General features: G+C 63.0%; 1 protein-coding gene across 1 annotated transcript; it reads right to left on the bottom strand.

The window, feature by feature from the left end:
- Window positions 1-1,977: 1,977 nt before the first annotated feature.
- On the bottom strand, window positions 1,978-20,071 carry GRK2 (G protein-coupled receptor kinase 2). The gene is made up of 21 exons (XM_037053350.1): window positions 19,959-20,071; window positions 10,597-10,673; window positions 8,719-8,792; window positions 8,483-8,584; window positions 8,309-8,383; window positions 8,122-8,183; window positions 7,283-7,334; window positions 6,977-7,068; window positions 6,491-6,590; window positions 6,319-6,397; window positions 6,107-6,237; window positions 5,796-5,890; window positions 5,615-5,722; window positions 5,348-5,414; window positions 4,973-5,073; window positions 4,444-4,510; window positions 4,264-4,359; window positions 3,871-4,033; window positions 3,576-3,712; window positions 3,343-3,456; window positions 1,978-3,241 (listed from the first exon to the last, which is right to left on the bottom strand). The coding sequence occupies exons 1-21, from the start codon at window positions 20,069-20,071 to the stop codon at window positions 3,077-3,079; spliced, it is 2,070 nt and encodes a 689-aa protein (XP_036909245.1). The 3' UTR covers window positions 1,978-3,076.
- Window positions 20,072-20,379: the final 308 nt, after the last annotated feature.

Below are 20,379 nucleotides of genomic sequence, written 5' to 3'. Positions count from 1 at the left end.
GGTCACTTAGGTGACAGTGGGTAATGTCCTTGGGTCTAACAGCAGCACAGAGGCCTCTGAATGCCCGGACCTGTACAGTCAGGCCCTGCTGGCTGTCGCTGCTGCAGTCCTCCTAGGCCTCCACCTTTCTTCAAAGGGGCTGTCCTTCCAGCAAGCCCTCTCCGCCTTATCAGGACTTTCTCAGGCCCAGCGCCTCTGACCTCTGCCATCGTGAACACACCTCCCATCCACCCCTGGCTCCCAATTCCATTGTCCTCTCAACTCTTTTCCAGGGCCTCTCCCCCCACTCCCAACCTCATCAAGCATCTTCCTGGCTGAAGGCTTGTCTGTTTCCACCAGCACCCAGATGCCACCTTCACAACTGCATTTCAGCTCCCTCTGGGACATCTTTGTACCTGGTGTCCCATGCTATTACATCAGCATGTCTGAAACCAGACCAGGCCACATTTGCCCCCTTTCCCTCAGATCAGTGGTGCCCCCCTCCTCCCGCTGTCCTGACTCTAAATGGTGCCATGGACCTCCCCAGGTGGCATCTTGGACTCCTCCCCCTCTCACCCCTAAGTCCCACCCATTCCTGGTAGGCCCTGCTCTTCCCATCAGGCCTCTTTGCACCTCTCTGGGTGCAGCCACAACCACTGCCACAGTGACCTCTTCCCTGGACGGAAGCTGTCTCCTGGCCTCCTATGCTTTGCTTCCCTCCGTGCATCCCACACACGATGACCAACGACTTGTTCTACATGGGCCAGGTCTCATCACCCCAGCCCCTGTCCAGGGCCTGCAAGGACCTCCCTGAGCCTATCCAAGTTCATTGAGACTCCATGTCCATTCCCTTCTTCGTTCAGTAGTCACAAATTGCTTGTTGGGCTCTGGGCCAGGTTGAGGCTGGCATTCAAGGCCTCCCAGGCCTGGCTCCTTCCTGCTGTGCTCCTGCCAGGAAGCACTCCCAACCGCCTGACCCTTCCCTGAATCAGAAACGTTCCCCCACCTCCCCACCCCAACACTGGAAGCCCAGTTCAAAGGCCTTTTCCGCCCTAACCGGTGTGGCTCAGTTGGTTGGGTGTGGTACCTTGAAGCAAAAAGGTCACTGGTTTGATTCCCAGTCAGGGCACATGCCTGGGTTGTGAGCCAGGTCCCTTGCTGGGGGCGTGTGAGAGGCAACTGATCAATGTCTCCTTCACACATTGATGTTTCTATCTCCCTCCCTTCTCCTCTCTCTAAAAATAAATAAAATTCTAAAAATCAAAAGGGCCTTTTCCCAGGCAGCCACCTTCCGCCACACTGTGCTCTGGAGGTGGTTCCCTGAGCCCTGCCCAGCAGAGCCCTACATGGGGTGGGCAGCGAGAGACATCGCCCATGGGGGGCTGCAGGGCAGGGCTCAGAGAAAAGGAAATTGCCCAGCAGCCTTGGCCGGGTAGCCAGTTGGTTAGAGTGCCATCCAGATTCTCCATGGTTGCAGGGTTTAATCCCCAGTCAGGGCACATACAAGACTCAACCAATGGAGGTATCAATAAGAGGAACGGCAAATTGGTCTCTCTCTCAAATCAATAACTTGAAAAAGAAAAAGGAAGTTGACCAGAGTCTCTTGGTAGACGAGAGGACTGATGCTGAGAGGCCCGAGGGGAGGCCACAGCCTGAGAAGGCTGAGGGCAGAGGTGCCCGTGTGTCCACGAGCATCCTTAGTACCGTGCCTGGTGAGCTGGGGTGCTCACTCAGACCAAATGCGACACCAAGCACCAAACTCGGGGACCTCCTTCTGCTTCACTGGGCAGCGGGCAGAAGGCCCTGCCGGCTTCCAGAATGGGAGGAGGGGGAGTGGGAGCCTCCGCCTCCACCCCCACCCTGGAGAGGGCTGGCCCGGGACGCCTGCTATGGCAGTGGGGGGACCTGGCAGCGGCAAGACGCTCTCCCATCAGGCCCCAGCCCGATGGTGGCTGGGAATGGCCACTGGGCACAAAAGAGTCTGACACAGCCGAGGAGTCAGGCACCATTTTTTTATAAAAACGCATAGTCTCATTTTTCCACTTTAAAATCACATTCAAAAATCGGCAAAGAAACGCCCCAGGGAGTGAGCAGATGTGGGGGGTGAGCCAACCCAGCCCCTGGGGGAGAAGGCTCAACACCACGAACGGCAGCGCGACTGGCACGAGGGGGCATGCGGCGGGCGAGGTGGCGCCCTGTGGGTGGTGGCACTGACGGGACATGGGGATCGGGGTTGGACAGCCCAGGGGGCACAATGGCTGGCCTGCGGTGGCAAGGGCCGGCCCAACTGGCCCCTCTCACTGTGCTGCCAGGCCACCCAGGCTGACCCCTGTGGTCCCGGTGGACAGGGCCTTGCCCAGCCTGGGGACAGAGGGGCCTCAGGGCCAGGCTAGGCCAGTGTGGCACAACCCGTAGTTGCCTTTCTACGGTTCCTGAGCCCGGGCACTTGGGGCGGGAGGAAGAGCAGGGCTGTGGGGACGGCAGGTGCTGCTGCCGACGGTACCCTCCTGGCAGACCCCAGCGTCCAGGGAAGGCGGGAATGAAGGCCGCCAGTGTCTCGGGGACTCTTCCCCAGTGAGGGTGCAGGGGTCCAAGTCACTGCGGCGGCCCCGGGGGCAGGGAGACAAGGGCTCCTCCTCCAACTGGCCAGAGGCAGGACAGTGCAGGGCTGTGTCCCTGTCACAGGAGGGGATGAGGTGGGGAAAGTCAGGTAGTATTCCCGGGCTGCACCTCCCCCGGGGCGGGGAGGCCGAGCCACCCAACTGTGCCACCCAACTGTGCCACGGGTGCAGAGCACAGCCTGCAGGGCCTGACGTGGCACTGTCCCCAGGAAGGGGCAGGGACTGCGGGGGCTGCTGCCCTTCCCCCACAGGAAGACGCTGGGAGCGGGTGCCCCCGGGGCATCAGAGCCAGGGTGGCTGGAGAATGGCTGGGCTGGCAGCAGCAGGAGCCGAGGCAAGCGGGCCCCTCCCTGGGGGCTGGGGCCACAGGAAATCACAATAATTACAAAATAAAACCTTTTCCGCTTTGCGGGAAAACAAATAATAAAAATTCGACAAAATAAATTAGAGGTTTATAAAAGGCGGGCGGGTGGGGGTCAGAGGCCATTGGCGCTGCCGCGCTGGACCAGCGGCACCTTGCTCAGCTCCACCACAGGTGAGCGGGCCTTGTTCTTCATCTTGGGCACGCGCTGCACCAGCTGCTGAGCCTCTCGGTAGGCGTCCCGCAGCTCCTTCTTCCACTGGACCAGCTCCGGGTCACTCTGCACACGCCCAGGGGTCCATCAGGTGGGGCCTGGGTGCCCCGAAGGCCACTCTGTCCCCACGCCACCCCTGCCCACCAGCCTCCCACAGCCCCACTCACGTCGCACTGCAGGACAAACTGTTTGCCGCTGCGGATTTTGAGAAGGAGGCACTTCCGCTCCTTGATCTGCGTCTCCTCCACCGACTGGATCTCCTCCATGGTCAGCAGGCTCTGCTGCAGGGCGGGGAGGGGTGGGCAGGGGGGCGTGAGGGCACAGGACAAGCCCAGCCCGCCCCAGCCAGCCGGGGCCCCCGCGGCCCCCGGGCCCCACGGCCCCCGGCCCGGGTCCTTACCGGGGCCTCGCCCTCGCCCCGCCACTCCAGCCGGTTGGGGAACAGGTAGAAGTAGCGCCGCTGCCACTGGGTCAGGAAGGGGTTGCCCATCTTCGCCATGTAGCCGTGCATGATGCAGTCCTTGCCCAGGGCGTAGTCTTGCAGAGAGAGGGAGGGAGGGCGAGAGGGGCCCCGCCCGCGTTGGGACCCGGTTTGGCTGCTCCCTGGCTGCGACCTGGGCCAGGTTCCCGAACCCGAGCCTGTTTCTCGTATCTAACATGGGCGGTGGGCACCCACGCCAGCCACAAACGCTCACCTTCCTCATGGCCCAGCTGCTTGTTTTTGGTTTTCTTGCGGGCCTCCAGCCGGTCTGTCTCAGCATTGATGGTGTCGAAGACGGTCTCGGCCACCTCCTGCTGCCACCGCTCGGAGATGGTGAGGGGGAAGTTGCGGTAGAGCTCCTGGTCGCTGTCCAGTAACTGCATCGTGGGGAGGGGCAGGGACACTTATCACCATGGGCTCTGGGCAGGACAATCTGGCCCACCCCCAGGGACATTCGGGGGTGGATGTTTGGGGACAAGAAGCCTGGGGCCCAGCAGCTGACAGGGCTGGCTGAAGGGTCTCACGAGGGCAGAGGAGGAACGAGGACTCGCCGAGGCTCAGGGCTCAGGGCTCAGGGCTGAGGGGCGAGGACAGGTGAGGCCAGTACCTTGATCCCTTTTGTATCCTCTTCATCGAAGGAGCCGATGTCGAAGGCATCGGCAGCGTTCACCTCCCCGCGCGGGGGGATCAGCGGGGGTGGGTACTGCAACAGCACAGGGCTGGGCGTCAGCACGGGCCGCCGGACCCGGGCTCAGCGCCCCCCACCAGCCCTGGCCCCCACTGTTACCTTCTGCAAGAAGACCATCTGCCAGTCCAGGGAGCGGAAGAAGGGGCTCTCCTTCACCTCCTGGGCCCTGTGGGGAGACCCAGGTCATCTAGGCAGGGGCTGTGTCCGGGGGTGGGGCAGGTGGCCCCAGCTAAGTCCTGGCTCAGCCACTTTCTGGCTGTGCGACCTTGGGCAAGTTCCTGAAACCTGAGTCTGTTTCCTCATCTCCGAACGGGGGAGGATAGGCGTCCCCGCGCTGCAGGGTGGTTGTTGGGAGTTTTCGTATTGCGCGTCTTGCAACATCGTGCCTGTACTTAGTAAATGTTTAATAAACACGAAAAGCTGCTGTCATCACCATTACCACCACCTTTGTTACAAGGGCCTCTCCAGAAACCAGTCTCCAGCTGGCTCCAGCAGCTGCACCCCGAGGACACTGGACGCGGAGCTGGCTGTGCCCCAACCTGTGAGTTCCTCAAAGGCGCAGGCCCAGCGGCCCCAGCAGCCCCTGCAGGGGCCTGGCTGGGCAGTGGCCCTAGTGCCCAGCACTCACCCTCGGCCCTGGCAGCCCAGTCTCCGGTGGACATCCCTCTGCAGGAGCCCCTCCAGCAAGGAGCGGAGTTCGGGGGAGAAGGAGTCCGGCAGCTCCACGGCCTGCGGGAAGGGGGAGTGGGCCGCTAGAAGTAGGGGCTGAGGAAGAGCAGAGGAGAGGCAGGCCCAGTTTCCTAGCTGCCATCCGCGGCCATGCTTTCTCTGACAGCACAGGGAGAGGGAGCCTCCAGGGCAGGAGGCTAGAGTGAGAATGGGCAGCCTGAGGTCGCCGGTGGTGAGAACCAAGAGTCCACGACCCTTACCCACAGGGACCCCAGCCCCACTGTGGCCTGCCACGGACTCCACCCAGCTCGCTGGGCAGCTGCCCCACACTCACCATTGTCAACGTCATGCGGTCGATCTCATGCTTGTCTTTGGTCTTGTGCTGCCGGAACGGACTGTGCCTGGGCAAGAGAGGCCAAGGCTGAGGTCACAGGACAGGAATGGGAAAACTGAGGCAGGTGGCATCAATAATCCTCCAAAACCAGGGTCGGTGCCATTCCTAACGCCCAGGCAGCTGTGGGCTCCTCCCCCAGCCTCCTCCGTAGGCTGGGTGGAACTGCTCTGTCCGGTCGCACCCGCCCACTCGGGATGGCCCGCTCACCCCCGAAGCAGCTTGAAGAGCATGCAGCCCAGGGAGAACCAGTCGGCGCTGCTGTCGTAGGCCACACCCTTCTGCAGCACCTCGGGGGCCATGTACCCGTGGGTGCCTCTGTGGAAGCAAAGAGGCCGTGAGCAGGTGCGGCGGAGGGTGTGGGAGGGGCAGGCAGGGGCTGGGCACTCACACGCTGGCGTGGGGCTTCTTCTTGGAGAAGTCGCAGGCCAGGCCCAGGTCCGAGATGCGCACGTGGCCGTGCTCGTCCAGCAGGATGTTGGCGGGCTGCGGAGAAAGGCCAGTGAGTGGCCCCTGGCAGCTCGGGACAGTGCCCAGCCAGGCAAGATGCCAGTGGGGTCGCTGCCTTCACTCTAGAGGCAGACGAGTGTCCAGGCCCCAGGCCCCGGCAGGGTCTTTGAATCGGGAAAATGGCTTGGCGGGTGGGAGGGCACCGTGGGGAGGAGTGCCACTGCCCCGCCGGGCGGGCCGGGCCGGGCTCACCTTCAGGTCCCGGTAGACAACGAAGCGATGGTGCATGTGCTCCAGGCCCAGGATGATCTCCGCTGCGTAGAAGCGCATTTCGGCCTCGGAGAAGACCCCGTGCTGGGACAGGTGGTAGTGCAGGTCCCCGCCTGGGGGAGGCAGCACTCAGCATCCGCCCGGGGCCCTGCCGGGAGGCCCCCAGAGCACCCGGGGCCCCGACGCACACTCACCGTTCATGAGATCCAGGATGAAGCTGAGCTTGTCCGGTGTGTGGAAGGCATACGACATGCAGACGATGAACGGGCAGTCCTGGAAGGGGACAGGACCGGGGGACGTCAGCCCAGGTGCAGCCCCGGGTCCCAGAGCCAAAGGCTGCCCAGGTGGCTGGCCCGCCCAGCTCACCCCGGTGCTGACAAGGGACAGCATGATGCGCTCGTTCAGGGCCAGGGTCTCCCCCTGCTTCATCTTGATACGCTTCTTGTCCAGACACTTCATGGCGTACCTGGGGGATGGGGGCGAGGGGGTCAGGGAGTCAGTCCAGAGGTGCCCCCAGTGCAGAGCCCACGGCTGCTCTGGGGCCCAGGGCTGCGGGCGGAGCGAGTCCTCGGGGCTCCTTCGGGAAAGAGGGGACACCACGACAAGCTTATGACACAGGAGACAGAGAGAGGGCAGGAGACAGTGCTGGCGGGCTGGGGCTCCAGGCTCCGGGGTGAAGCAGCACAGGCGCAGACGGGGGCGGTGGCACGGGACAAACAGCGGGCACACGTCCCCTTGCAGAGACCCGCCCACTCAGGACCCTGCCACCTGCAACCTGGGGCCCTGGCGCCCCCACAGGGGACCTCCCTTCCCTCTGGCATCCCACCCAACGGCGGCTACATGGGTGCTCACATCTTGCCCGTGTCGGCCTTCCGGCACCCGTAGACCTCGCCGAAGCCCCCTCGACCAATGATGCGGTGCACGCTGAAGTCGTTCATGGTCAGCTGCAGGGGCGGCAACCAGCCGGTGGGCCGGGGTCACTGCAGGCTGCCTGGGCCTTACCCAGGGCCGCCCTCACCACATGCTTACCTGCCTTGAGCCACCCCCGTAGGGAGCCTGGCCCTGACCCCACAGCCACCACCCCAGGGGGTTGAAGGGCAGATGCCCCAACCTGCCCAGCCCTGGAGCCCGGCTCCCACACCCACCCAGCCCACTCACATGGATGTTGAGCTCTACGTTCTTCCATTGGCAAAATCGTGTAAATTTATCACTGTAAGAGAAGAACCTGGCCTCAGACGAGTTTCAGAAAGTGGAATAATGCCAGGTACAACTTGCCCCACTCTGATGCCATTCCCTGGGGTCCTGAGCCTCAGTGTCCTCTTCTGGGACTGCCCAGGAACAGGGCCACCCTGAGCTGGGCCCCCATCCTGAGCGCTAGCTGAGCGGGGCCAGCCCCCTCTGCCGGGGTTGCTACTGTGATCAGGTAAGCCTGGAGAGAGAGGTCTTCCAACCTGACTCAGACTTCCTGCCACCACGACACTGACGGTGCTCATCGCACCCCTGCTTGCACACCTCCAGTGACAGAGCGCTTACTCCCTGTGAAGCCACCACGCCATGGCTGGGGAGCTGAGACCCTAAGAAAACTGTTCCTTACTGCAAGCTTAAATCTGCCTACAATTCCCACCCACTGGGTGGGTTCTGGCCATAAGGGTGGGGGGCAGGGGGACAGTGTGTCCTTTGGTATCTGCCCCTACCACCACCCGATGCTTCTTGGCCCAGAGAGGCCCAGCGGGGTGCCAGACAGTCCGTGGAAGGGAAGGGCTCTTGGATGGTCCCTTGGTCCCTGGAGAATCCTCTGGGACAGGCCTGGTGCCGAGATGGGGGGGCAGGAGTGTGGACCAGATGACGACCTGGCCTAACCTCTCAGGAGTCCCTGCACTGGGGTGCAGATGAGCCCAGGGCCTAGAGCCGGGCGGCTTCTCCCCCCGCAGCACCCACACCCCTTCTCAGGATGGCCTCTTCCTCCCCCTCCTCTCCCCGGTGCACTCCACTCTCACCTCTCAATGAATTTCTGGAACACGTCCCCTCGGAGGTTCTGACAAATCTCTTCAATGTATGGCTGAGGGAGGGAGGGAGGCAGAGGTTGGTGACTGGGCCCGAGGGGGAGCTCATCAGCTCCGTGGCCAGGGCCGAAGGCAACCCAGGCTGGGCTGGGAGGCAGTGGGGAATGAGCTCAGCACACACCTGGAAGAGATCCGGAGGCACCTGCCTCTTCACCAGGTGGCCCTGGACGTGCTCAATGGCACTTTTCGAGAAGGGCTGGAGAAAACAGAGGTGGCTGTGAACTCCACAGGGTCCCGTCATCCCTTCCCATCGCCCAGGTCACTCTGGGCCGGCACGCAGGTCCGGGGCACTCACGTGCGAGCAGGCCAGCAGCTCCTTCATGATATACGTGTCAAAGATCTCCCGGCTGCAGGCCAGGCGCTCCTCCTCCGTCTCCAGCTTCTCATATCTCTTGATCTAAAGCATGAGATCCCCGAGGGTGACCTTTGGCCCAGCAGAGCCTAGGGGCGCCAAGGCCAAGCACTCCATAGGTTCAACGAAAGCAGCCCCACCTCGTCCCCCCTCTGCGGGCAGAGCAGGGCCCGTCTCACCTCCTCATAGAACTCCACCAAGGGCTTGGCCTCCTCCAGGTGTTTCAGGCAGAAGTCTCGGAAGAGCAGGTACCCTGAAAACAAGCTCAGGGTCACACTGGCCACACTGCCGCAGAGGCTTCCCATCACCAGGGGCGGTGTGGGCTCGGCACTCCCTGGGCAGAGCTCCTGCACGAGGAGGGGGTGGAGGCGGCCTCTGCCCCAGGCCAGGCTGGGTGAGGCGGCGGGGAAGGCAGCCACCCACTAAAGACTCTTGGGTGCCGGGTCGGGTGCCTGCACTCATACTCCTCTCAGAATCTACTTCCTCGGGGGGTGGCTGGAAAGTGGCAAGCGCTGTGGTGAGGCTGGGGGTGGGGGTGGGCTCTGCACCCGGACCCCCTGCCCTCTCCCTGCGGTCCAGGGGCCGGCACCTCCTCCCAGAGGGTGATGCCCACACCGGGCAGGCCGTGCGGGTGCAGTAGGTTCACCCGCGCCAGGCCAGAGCTGCAGCACAGGGGGATGAAGGCAGCTTCCGAGGGGCTGCCCCCTCTCCCCACACCTCGGGGCCCCTTCCATCATCTGGCTGCTTTACACAGCAGCCCTGAGAAACAGGTGGACAGGGAGTTCTGATCCAACTGGGGAAACTGAGGCTCGGGGAGGTGTGGCAGGCAGGCGTTACATGGCAGCCATGAGAACATGGGGCTCATTGACCCCGTGGCAGGTCCTGGGAAGGGCAGGTTGGGGAGTGGGCCTTGAAGGGCACAGGCCACGGGGGGCGGGGGGGGAGAAGAGGTGCACAGGCTGTGGCAAGAGCTCACAGCAGACCCCAGATAGGCTAGGCCTCGCCCCTCCCAGGGAGCGGGGGCCTGAGGCCTGACCTCAGAGCACTCAGAGCAGTGATGGAAAGCAAAGGAGAAGTAGGGTGGTCCCGCACCCCCCCCCAGCCCAACCTGAGTGACCAGCTGGCACAGGCAGTTTTCTGTGCCTCTTTGGGGCACTGACCCCACAGCGTGGGCACCTCTGTCAGAGTGTGTGGCCATCACTTCTGGGAGGGAGGCCTGGTGCTTCAGTGTTACGTCTGAGTGACTGGGGACAGGGCTCCCCAGGGGGACACGGAGCCTTCACTGTCATCGTCTCTTCCAGCCTTCCCATAGGCCCGCCCAGCAAGCAGGGCTCCTGAGTAGCAGGTCCCAGGTGAGGGTACCAGCAGGCTCAGAGTGGTTAAGCAATGTGTCCGAGCTCACACAGCACAAGCAGGGGACCCAAGGGGCGTGCTTCCTTACACACTGGCTCCCCAAGCCTGACCTCCAGGCCAAGCTGCTCCCCTCCCGGAGCCGAGACCCGTTCTCCGGAAAGCGGGTCACAGAGCCAGAGCCATGTGTGGCTGCAGCCGGCTTCCCTGAGAGCCGCCCCAGCTGTGCCCTAGGCCAGGTCCCCACTCTAAGATGACAGGCTCCGGGAGACTGGAACAGGGACCCGGCCAGCCCGAGTAGGCTGCTCACAAAGAGTGCTCACGGCCGGCCACCCCGGGCGACCACAGCGAGGCAGGAGCCACAGGAAGAGCCCCGCCCCTTCCTGTCAGCTCTACCAGCAGCCGGAGCAGCCGTGCCTGCGCCAAGGGGAAGCTGCAACTCTCAAAAACAAAAACCCCAAAGGAGGAACTTCCCCCGTGGCCCTGGAAGACTGCTGGGCCCCCACCCCTTCCCAGGGCTCCCTGGGCCGACAGCCAGGGGCTGGGCGGCACAGCGGGACAGAGGCCTGCTGCCACCCAAGGGCTCACTGGTGGTCCTGCCCCGGGGGATGGGACGGGAGGGGGCAAACCTCCGGGGAGCCAGCCTCAGGGTCCTCCTGCCCCCACATCCTCTTCCTTGGGGCTGTCGAGGCCCTCAAGGGACTCACCCAGCTTCTGGGAGAAGATCTTCTCAAAGGTCACCTCCCCCCGGTCCTCCAAGTACTTCTGCATGACACTGCGGATGCTGAAAGACAGAGGGGCCGTGGTGATCTGCCGTCCCATGGTGCCTGTCAGGCCTCCAGGCCCGACTTCCCTGGAAGGCCGCTGCCTTCTCTCCCTGAGTCCGGAGTGGAGGGCCCTGTTGGCAGGGTGTCGCTGCTCCCTCCAGGAAAGTCACACCGGAGGGACCTGAGGAAGCCTCTGCTTGCCCCCTAAGGCTCTGTGCCCAAAAGCTAGGGTGGCCAGCAGGTGGCTGCTCAGAAGTGTGGTCCCAGTGCTGTCTCATGCTGGCTTTGGGGACTCGGCCAAACCTCAGAAGCCAGGCCTCCCTACCAGCAGAGGATGGGTAACCAAAGCGCGGCCCATTCTGGCCATGGAAGGCATCCTGCTCGGCCACAAAACGGAGCCGCAGCGAGGCGTACGTGTTACCATCGAGGCAAACCCTGAAAGCGCTCTGCTCAGGGAAAGAGTCACCAGGGGCTGAGTAGCGTATTATTTCATTTATACGACGTGTCCAGAATAGGCACATCCACAGAGACCGGGAGCAGACTGGCGGGTGTCAGGGGCTGGGGGAGGGGGAGGGGCTGCTAATGGGGGCGAGTCTCTTTCTGGGGAAGTGCAGGTGCTGTGGGGTCCGGAGGTGTGGTGAGTGCCACACGACACAGCGAGTGCACTAAAACCTACTCGACTGGAGCCTTTGAGACGACACATGTTGCGTTACACTGAACTACACCTCAACTTTTTTAAATAGTTAAAAAAACAAAGCCAAGTCTCAGTTCTGGGGTCCCCCACACCTGCCCTGGGGTGGCAGGGGCCCAGACCCACACTCCCGCCCACCCGTCTCATGGCCCCCACGAGCACTGCCTGGGAAAGTGACACAGGCCTCTCTAGTTCATGACACACACACACCTTTCTCCCCCCCACCCCCGACCCCTTGCAAGTGCAGGCAGCCCTGCAGGCCTGCCTGTCGTGGTGGCCAGCAGGAGTCACATCCGGCCCTCACTAGGCCAGGACCCTAAGAAAGACTCCTAGCTGCCTGCACTGAGGGCCACGCTGGGCAGTCACACCTGACACCATGAGAGGCTCACATGACCCTTAGGACACGTGGAGAACGAATGGTCCAGGCTCTGGGCCCTCCCCTCTCCAGGTCCCTCTCAGAGCCCAGCACGGGGCCCTGGCCACCAGGACCTGCTGTCCACCACCCTCCAGAAGGCGAGGTGCCATGTACCCCTGTCCTCAAGGCAGGTCCTCCCAGGGCACCAGTCCTGCTTCTGTGACATTGGACAGATTGTGCCAAAGCCCAAGTGGGACCCAGTCAGTTGGAAGAGACTCTGGAAGGGAAGAATGTTCCGGGCTGACTCTGTGGAGAGGGAAGGACAAGCATGGACAGGATGTCCACAGGCGATGCAGCCCAGGGCAGGTGGGTAGACTGAGGACAGAGAGGGGAAGGCCAGGCCAGGGATGAGCAAGAAGCCGTGGTGGGCGCACTGGGCAGAGAACAGCTGGGCAGGGAGTGAGCTGACTGGCTCCGCTGGGTGGACCCACTGGGGGAAGCGCCGGGACCTGAAGACACTGGGCCAGGAAGGAGAGAAGAAACGGGCGGCTAGAAGGCTCCAGCTGCCGGACGGATGAAAGAAGGTGCACCAGGCCAGCTGGAAGGCGGCCGTGCACCGGCAAAGCCTGCGCAGCCTCTGGGCCTGGGCTCGGAGGAAGAGGACTCCTGCCCTTTTCCACTCAGCACTTTCCTTCTGAGATGGTCTGGCCCAGGCCCCGGCCTCCCTGGGCCTTTGCTCGTGTTTGAGCCGTGCACGGAAAAGCCGCGTAAGAGAACATAGGGGCAGACAGAGCCTAGGAGAGAAGGCCCGATCCCAAGTCCCAAGGTGCGGCGGTCGCAGCAGGAGCCTGAATACTGCGGAACGGGGACAGAGCCCTGCCTGGGCACCAGAGGCCTCAGGCCACAGTCCTCGCGGGGCTCTAGGGCTCCCAGCTCTGCGAGGGCAGCTTGGAACCTCTGGTTCAGGCACTGGGACAGCCTGGGGGCACAATGGGACTGAGCTCAGTGGGAAGGCCAGTCCGAGGCAGCAAAGGCTCACAAGGTGGCAAGACCAGGCAGCTGGGAGTTAGAGGCATGGGCCCAGGCACCCTGCAGAGGCCAAGTGCTTGAACTTCTCCTGTGAGGGGACCCGGAAGGGGGCCCTTATTGGCCCTTGGCCCAGCCCTGGGCTCTGCACGTCAGCCACCCCTCCCTCCTGTGGAAGGGGAAGAGGAAAAGCAACCGAGGGAAACGCATCATAAGCTGTCCGTCCTCCTGGGAGACACACAGTGAGAGGGCAGTCAGGTGTGCTCAGGTGGGATGTCCAGCCAGGAAATGCAGATGGCAGGTGGAGTGACTCCCGCCTGTCCGTGCGACCCCACCATGACCCCTGCAATAATCACTGGGAAGTCCTCCTGTGCCCCAATCTCGCTTCCTGGGAACGGGCCAGACAGGTGCCAGCTCAGCAAAGAAGACACCACGGGAGCATGCACCCTGAGACTCGGTGGCCCCGCAGAGCCGCAGAGAACCACACACACCGAGGCCCCCACCTGAGCTTCCCTGGCAGCCAGGCCCACCCCACCCCCTGCGCGGGCCCCGCAGCGGCCTGCATGGGAGGCCGCAGCGTTCTTCCCAGCCGCAGCACTTCCCTTTCTTCCTTAAAAAGGAAAAGGTGTTTTCTAAATAAAATACACACAGACCCCAACCAAACACAAGGTCAGACTCGGGCAGAAGTCCCCCAAGTGACAGCTGTGGAGTTCCCTGTCCGACCCCACAGGGCCCGCAGCCGAAGCAGCTGGCAGGGGAGGAAACGTGTTGGGGGGTGCTCCCGCCAGGGCGGCACGTGCAGGCGGGCAGGGGAGGCAGTGACGGCCTCCCGTGCTGGGCCGCCTTTGTCTCCAGCACCTGCTCTCTGATCCTGGTGGAGTCTGGGGCGGTGGGGGCCCGGAGCATTCCTGAGCCCACCCGGGTCAGCAACCCCAAGACAGGAGCACGTGGCCCCTGGGCCACCCCTGGGGTGTAAAGACAGCTGGGCGCCTTGGGGGCGGGCTTGGGGCTGCCTGTGCTCTCCTAGTGGTTGGTGGCCGCCGGGCACCCAGGTGCCAAATGGCTCTTCCCCCATCCCTCCCCAGAGGCCAGGCAGGTCACCAACATTAAATGTCCAGTTTCCTCATTCGTAAAATGCGGATGTCAACAAAACGCTGAATTGTCCGGCCATTTAAGAAGCCCGAGAGGGCACAGAGGCAGCCCTGCGGCGGTGAGGGCTGCCAGCTTATCCCCCTCGGAGGGAGCCCACCTGCCGGGAGCCCACAGCCTGTGGTTCCTTCTAGACTTTGACCGGTGACCGTGATAAGTTGCTGTCTCATTCGGGTCTCTGTCCCACACCTGCCGTGCTCTCAGGGAGTCGGGCCTGTGGCCTGGTGGCCTTCTGACAGTGGGCCCTGAGAAGGGCCTGGCCCAGGAGCGCAGCCAGGGCCACGCGCGTGGGCTGCTGCCTGGCCCTGCTCACACCAGCCTCACACGTTCAGGCTGCCTAGCCCAGGGGCCCCAGCGGAGCCCAGTACCTGCCCTGCCAAAGTACAGAGGGCCCCTCGGTAGGAGGCCCACCCCGTGGTGGCAGGGCGCTGCGCAGACGGCTGCCTGGCACGGCCACCTGCAGCCAGGGCTGTTCACACCGGTTCCAGCTGCTCAGAGGGGCAGGCCCAGCCTGACACAGGTTGGGGGGGCATTTCCTCCCTCTCAGCCCAGAGTGCGGGTTGGGGTGATGGGTCGGCAGGCAAGGAGGGGGTAAGAACTTCCGGTACCTTCTGGCACCACATGGTTCACAGGAAAAGCAAAAGCCCGCACTCTTCGGCACAGTGGCCCGGCAGGCTGCACTGGGCCTCTCAGGTAACCCCTATACAGGGTCACAGACGGCAGCCTACGTGGACTGGGAGGGACGCAGGGTGGGTCAGAGGCAAACACACTCATTCGGACGGTGAGGAAATCAAGACTTGAAGAATCTGGCAGCTTGCCCAGAGCCCCACACAGCATTAGTGGCCAGAACACGGCCAACCCTCCCTGAGAAAGGGCCTCGCACCAGGCAGGAGCCTCCCCTTGACCTCTGTGGCAGAGCAGGGTGCAGGGTCTCAGGGGACCCTGGCTTGTGACCCGGCAGTGGCTGTGGGCAGCAGGTGGCATCTCTCCTGGGAGCCCGTAAGGCTGGGGGCAGCTGTGGCTGGCACCTGGCAGGCCAGGTCCACGGTTCCTGTGCCCATGTGACAGGGACAACGGAGCCCTGAAGTCCCAGGACAGTGCAAGCTGGTGTGGGGGCCGCGGACTGGCGGGTCCAGGGCAGCCACGTCGCAGCTGCCACACTCTGGGAGGTGACAGCTAATGAGCCAGCAGAGGGGAGGCTGAGGCACTCCTCTGCGGTATTTCCAGGAAACCTGGCACCGCGGTGGCAGTGGAAGGAGGAAGTCTCCTGGGGCTTATAAATATTTCTCAATGACTCTCCCTGGGGCCGCCAGTGCCCTCGGAGCTCGAGGACGGGGCACACACACCGATTGGGAAAGACGGGCCAGATGTGGGGCAGACCCAGCCCGGGAGGGACAAGGACACCCTGCGGGCACCTTGCACTCAGGCCCATTATTCCTCAGCACGAACGTCCAGTCCACACCGGCCAGGTTCCCAGCGGCAACCTGGGCCACGGAGTGGCTCTGGGGTGTGCGGAAGAGACACTCTGGTGGCCTTGTCATGTGCCACAGCCTCTACACGAATGTGACACAAACACTGCACCCTGCACCTTGCTCTGGTGGCGTCAGAGTGCATCAGCAGCACACTTCCAGCGCTCCGTGGCTCCAGGGCCGCCCCTCCCCAAACCCAGGATGGCCCAGACTTGGGAGAACTGCCCCTCGGGGAACAGCGCTGCCCACGTGCTCCCACGTGCTGCCGACACCAGGAAACCCACTCTGAAGCCGGGCTCCCCTGCCCGTGTAGACGCCCAGGAAAAGGCCTACTACAGTTTTAGGAAAGCTGCTGCCCGACACCCCTGTTTTGGTGTCACGGTTTGAAGCAGCTTAGCGATAACTTGAATGTAACTCCATCTTTGTGATGAGCGCAGGATTCGGTCCCCCGGGGCTGCAGGAGAGTGGGATGGGCCACAGGAAGAAAGGGCAGGTGTGACAGACCTTGTGTGTTCCCCAGAGACGCCCTTGGGCCACAGCCGCTGTTTGGTCCAAGGCGAGAGCGTCCCTTGGCCATGAGACGGCAGCCGAACCCCCGAGGCCAGATGCTCAAACCCTCGACAGAACCGACCTGGGTGCCTGCCCGGGGCAGGAGGGACCGCCAGCTGCAGAGGGCACCTGCACGGGCGTCACCAGCCATTTACCCTTAGGGACTGACTGGGGGATAATAGGATCCATTATTCCTCAGCTGACAGAGCCCAGACTCCCCGCACGGATTCCAGCCTGCCTGGGATGCTTGCGTTCCGCAATCCCTCGGTAAACGGGCAGATGAGCAACTTCATGGCAAAAACTAACACCAGTACTGGGGAGAGGTGAACAGATGGGAGAAGACAGCCCAGAGACCCACTGCTGGGGAACGTGGGACTTCGAAGGCCCGCAGGGAAAGACTGCGGAGAAGACGGTCTTGTTTTCAAGGGCAGGCGGAGGGAGGGTGCCGCCACTGGAGTGGAACGCTCTGGATTAGGAACAGAGGCTGCTGCTGAAGAAGCAGAGGGGGGAGTTGGGGGGAAACTTCCCCTGCACCCCTTCCCCCCCCAATCAAGGGCAGGAAGTCCTGGAGGCTAAGAGTTAACAGGAACGAAGAAGCAGCAGAGGAGTGCGGTCCGGGAGACAGGGAAGCCAGAAGAGGGCAGGAGGAAGGAAACCCACGTGGGGGAGGGACCAGGAAGCAGCCGAGAAAATGGGAGGCTGCAAGAGGCACCCGGTGTTGGCAATCTGCTGCTGGGACTGCCACTGTCACCGGGGAGGGCAGGGGGACCTCCTGGGACCGCCCAAGCCGGGCTCCTCACCCAGGAGCCCAGAGATTAATTACACAAGGCCTCCAAGGTCATATTAAGCAAACGACCGTAATTACGGGACTGCTGCTGCTGAGAAGGGGAGAGCGAGCAGCTCCTCTGGGGAAAGGCACAGACCGTGGACCCCGAGAGGCCATCAGTGAAGGCGCGGCTCCTGGTTTTCCGAGCAGAGTCAGGCAGGCTCATCCAGGGAAAGGGACGTGCCTGGGTACCATTGAGCTGGTATCCCAGCAGGATTAGAAGCCGAGTCTCCTGTCTTCCAGCTACACAACATTGCTTCCTTCCACGAGAAGGTGGAGAAATGGGTCTGTTTTCTCGAATTCTATAGGGTGACAGAGCGAAGGCCCCTGTGCCCAACAGCTCATGCTCCCCAGCCGTGAGAAGTCAGAGCTGTGATGACAGCTGTGCACAGCCAAGCCACCAAAAAAGATCACCTGCAGGTGGGAGGGACTCCAAATGGCGCCCCATCCCGGACAAGCCACAGCCTTTCTCCTGGACCCTGGCCCTGTGTGTGAGGGACGACGGGGCCCCAGGTGTGGAGCTGCCCCCTCTGGGCACTCGCTGTGCCAGGGCAGCCGATGGGGCAGGGGCGGGCCCCTGGACCAGGCCAGCTGACAGAGCCGGGTGCTGCCCTACTGCTTCCAGTCTGCCTCCCCAGCCCCATGGCTCCCAGGAGAAGGGGTGCCGGCTGGCACATTCCAGAAAACGTGGGCGAGGGGAGAGCAGAGCTGTAGAGGGGCGTGTGGAGGAAAGAAACCACAGCAGGGAAGAGCACCCGGGAGTCCAGCAACCCAAGTCCAGGTTCCAGTTCCCCCTCCCCCACCCCCATCACCAAATCTCCTCTTAGTCGCTTCAACTATTAAACGGAAGAATATCACCTGCTGTGCCTGCTTCCCACAGTCATGAAAAAGATAAATGGAGTAAAAAGCACTTTGCAAACTGGGAAGTGCCAGGCAACAATACAGTCATGGTGACTCTCCAGGGCAGGAGGCATCCGACCCACTGGGTGTGGGAAGCACAGAGCAAAGGCCGGCGGGTCCTCAGACGCAGGAGGCCTGGACTCTGGGGGCAGCTCAGGGATGCTGCTCGGAGCAGCTCTGGCCGTTCCGGGCCTCGGCCCACCGCAGGTCCCCACCTAGAGCCTCCAGTTCGTCTTGCAGAAGTGGCAGTACACCCAGCACCATGCTGCCAGCATGGTGACCTATACAAGAACCCACGACCCCGGGCCCTCGGTGTCCTGCCTACAGCCCACTGCCACCCTGGTGTCAGACATGGCACAGTGCTAGCAGTTCTCATGCAGCTGCTATAGGCAAGGCGTGGCCTTGCCAACTTTGCGTGTTGGTTTTTGGATCAACTGAGATGACAGATGTCAAAATAAATAATAAATTATTATAATTTCCACCATCATTCCTATCACCACCATCACTGCTGCAGATGGTAAAGAGGACAGGGAAAGAGGAACGTCTCGTTTCTCAGAGTGCTGACACCTGCAGAGCCAACCCAAGGTGGGGCCCCATCGGGGGCAATGCATTCTGGGGAGAGATTGCCCAAAGGCAGAGAGAGAGTTCCAGAAAAGGCCCCGCCTCACCCTTTGCAGAACTCCAACCTGCAGGAGGGTCTTGAGGTCTCAGCCAGCAAGGAGAACCGTTGCAAGCCCCAGAGGCCGACTCCCCCATTTCCTCCCTCGCGGCTTTGTCATTTCTGAACTCGTTTTTGTTCCAACTGTCACTGCTCCCTGGACAGCCCCCAGCTGACAGTCAGTCTGGTTCCTGTTTTGAGAAATCTGATTGCAAATGTCTAGAAAAAAAGGGCCCTAACGGCCTGTTCAGAAAGCAGACCGATTTTCCTCTCCCAGGCCCGGTGGCCAGTCAATCTGAAACCCAGTGAACAGGGCCCTGAGGAAGACACGGCAACCGGCGACAGCACAGCACCCCTCGCAGCTCAGGGCCCTGCTTCAAAGCCTCGGGGCACTGCACAGCCACAGCCTATGCCTCACTGTTCACATTTCACAGATGAGGAAATCGAGGCCCAGAAACACGAAGGGACTTGCCCAAAGTCACATGATCAGGCCATGACAGCTAGGACAGGCCCAGGCTCCTGGGCTGCCCGGGCCCAGCATGCCAACTCTCGGGCAGGTATGGGGGAGTCACTGGGACTGGCCTCACCAGGTGACACGAGAAATCGCAGTGGCACATGGCTCTCACAGATGCAGAACGGCCAGGCCCTGGCTCTGGCCACAGTGATGGAAGAAACATGGAACTAGAAGCCGGAAGCCCCGACCTGGTGGCCAGGCACCACCCTGGATCACCTGTGACAATGGGCAGGCCACTCACTTCTGGGGCTTCAGGTGCCCCACCTGTTCAGAGAGGCCAAAACCACACCCATCCTACCTGTCCGTGGGTGGTCACGAGGCTCAAACACTGGGAAAATGCTCTAGAAGCCATAACATGCTGGACACGCCTCGGCTACCATCTGCATCCCGTACCCTCCTGCACTTACATCCTGCATGCAGTTTAAACTTTGATACCAGGTCTAATGACATCAGTTGTCTCACAGAGAGGTGGCGGCGTGGTCCAGCTGCTGCAGGGGTGCTGCGATGTCCCCAGCAAGCAGCACCACAGGGCACCATATGCAGGGCCCACCAGAGAAGGCGAGGGGGCAGTGAGGGGCCTCCTCCACTGGGCTGGGGCACACACCACACCCTGCTCCTCACCACACCGACCTCCAAAGCCAGGGACCCATCAGAGGGTGGGGAAGACTTCTGTGTCCACCAAATCTCACACAAGTGTCCACCAGAAGGGGCTGAGAGTGGACGTAGAGGAACCCCAAGGGGAGATGGGCTGGGTGTAGGGGCAGCAAAATGATGGGCAACACTGTCAGGCCAGGGAGATGGTAGGAGGCGGAGGAGGGGGCTGTGGAGGGACCAAGGGCTGCCCGGAGGAGGATGGAGGGCACGCGGGGCTCCTCCGGGAGAAGGGAGAGACGATGACCAGGTGGAGTGCAGGAGGGCACCGGGAGGCCGAGCGGCGGGGCAGGGGCCACTGAGACGGTTGGGGAGCCGCTGGGGCTGGAAAGCCCTGGCGTTGGAGCGCTGGAGGTTCAGGTGCAGGGGGCCTGAGTCGCAGGGGTCAGGGCAGGGTTGCTGGACCCGGAGCGGCGGCTGGAGCAGAAGGGGCCACGGGCTAGCACCCGAGCGGACTGGGGTTGCGGGGTCCGGGCGCCGGGGCGCGGGGCCAAGGAGCCGGCGGCCGCCTTACCTGGGCTCGGGCAGCAGGATCTTCTTGCTGGCGCGCGCGGCCGGCGTGGCCTTGCTCTTCTCCATGGCCATCAGGTAGCTCACGTCGGCCAGCACCGCCTCCAGGTCCGCCATCTTGGCGGCGGCGGCGGCCTCTCCCGCCGCTCAGCTCCGCTCCGCTCCGCTCGACTCGGCGCGCTCGGCCCGGCCCGGCCGCTCCGTCGGCCTCGGGCGCCGCCGTCCGCCCGGCCCCGCTCGGCGCCCGCGGCTTCGCTCGCCGCGGCTCACAGGCGGCGCCGCCCCATGGCGCCGGCTCGGGCCCGGCCCCGGCTCGCTCCGCTCCCGCCGGGACTGCAGTCGGGCCGCCGCCGCCGCCCGCGCCCCGGAGCCGCAGCCGCCTCCGGCCCCGCCTGCCGCGCACAGCGCCAGCGAGCCCGCGACGG

Source organism: Sturnira hondurensis, unplaced genomic scaffold (genome assembly GCF_014824575.4).
Source record: "Sturnira hondurensis isolate 20B ecotype Veracruz unplaced genomic scaffold, ASM1482457v3 Scaffold0007797, whole genome shotgun sequence".
Classification (NCBI taxonomy): Eukaryota; Metazoa; Chordata; class Mammalia; order Chiroptera; family Phyllostomidae; genus Sturnira; species Sturnira hondurensis.
The sequence above is the reverse complement of the archived record's forward strand: the minus strand, read 5'-3'. Positions and strand labels throughout refer to the sequence as shown.

What these genes read in the sequence shown, in the direction of transcription:
- GRK2 (XM_037053350.1), bottom strand. Translation starts at nt 20,071, where the DNA reads ATGGCGGACCTGGAGGCGGTGCTGGCCGACGTGAGCTACCTGATGGCC. An exon ending in CTCTTCAAGCTGCTTCGGGG is followed by an intron (nt 5,415 to 5,614) that starts GTGAGCGGGCCA and finishes TCTCTTGCCCAG; the next exon opens with GCACAGTCCGTTCCGGCAGC. An exon ending in GCAGCTGGGCCATGAGGAAG is followed by an intron (nt 3,713 to 3,870) that starts GTGAGCGTTTGT and finishes TCTCTCTGCAAG; the next exon opens with ACTACGCCCTGGGCAAGGAC.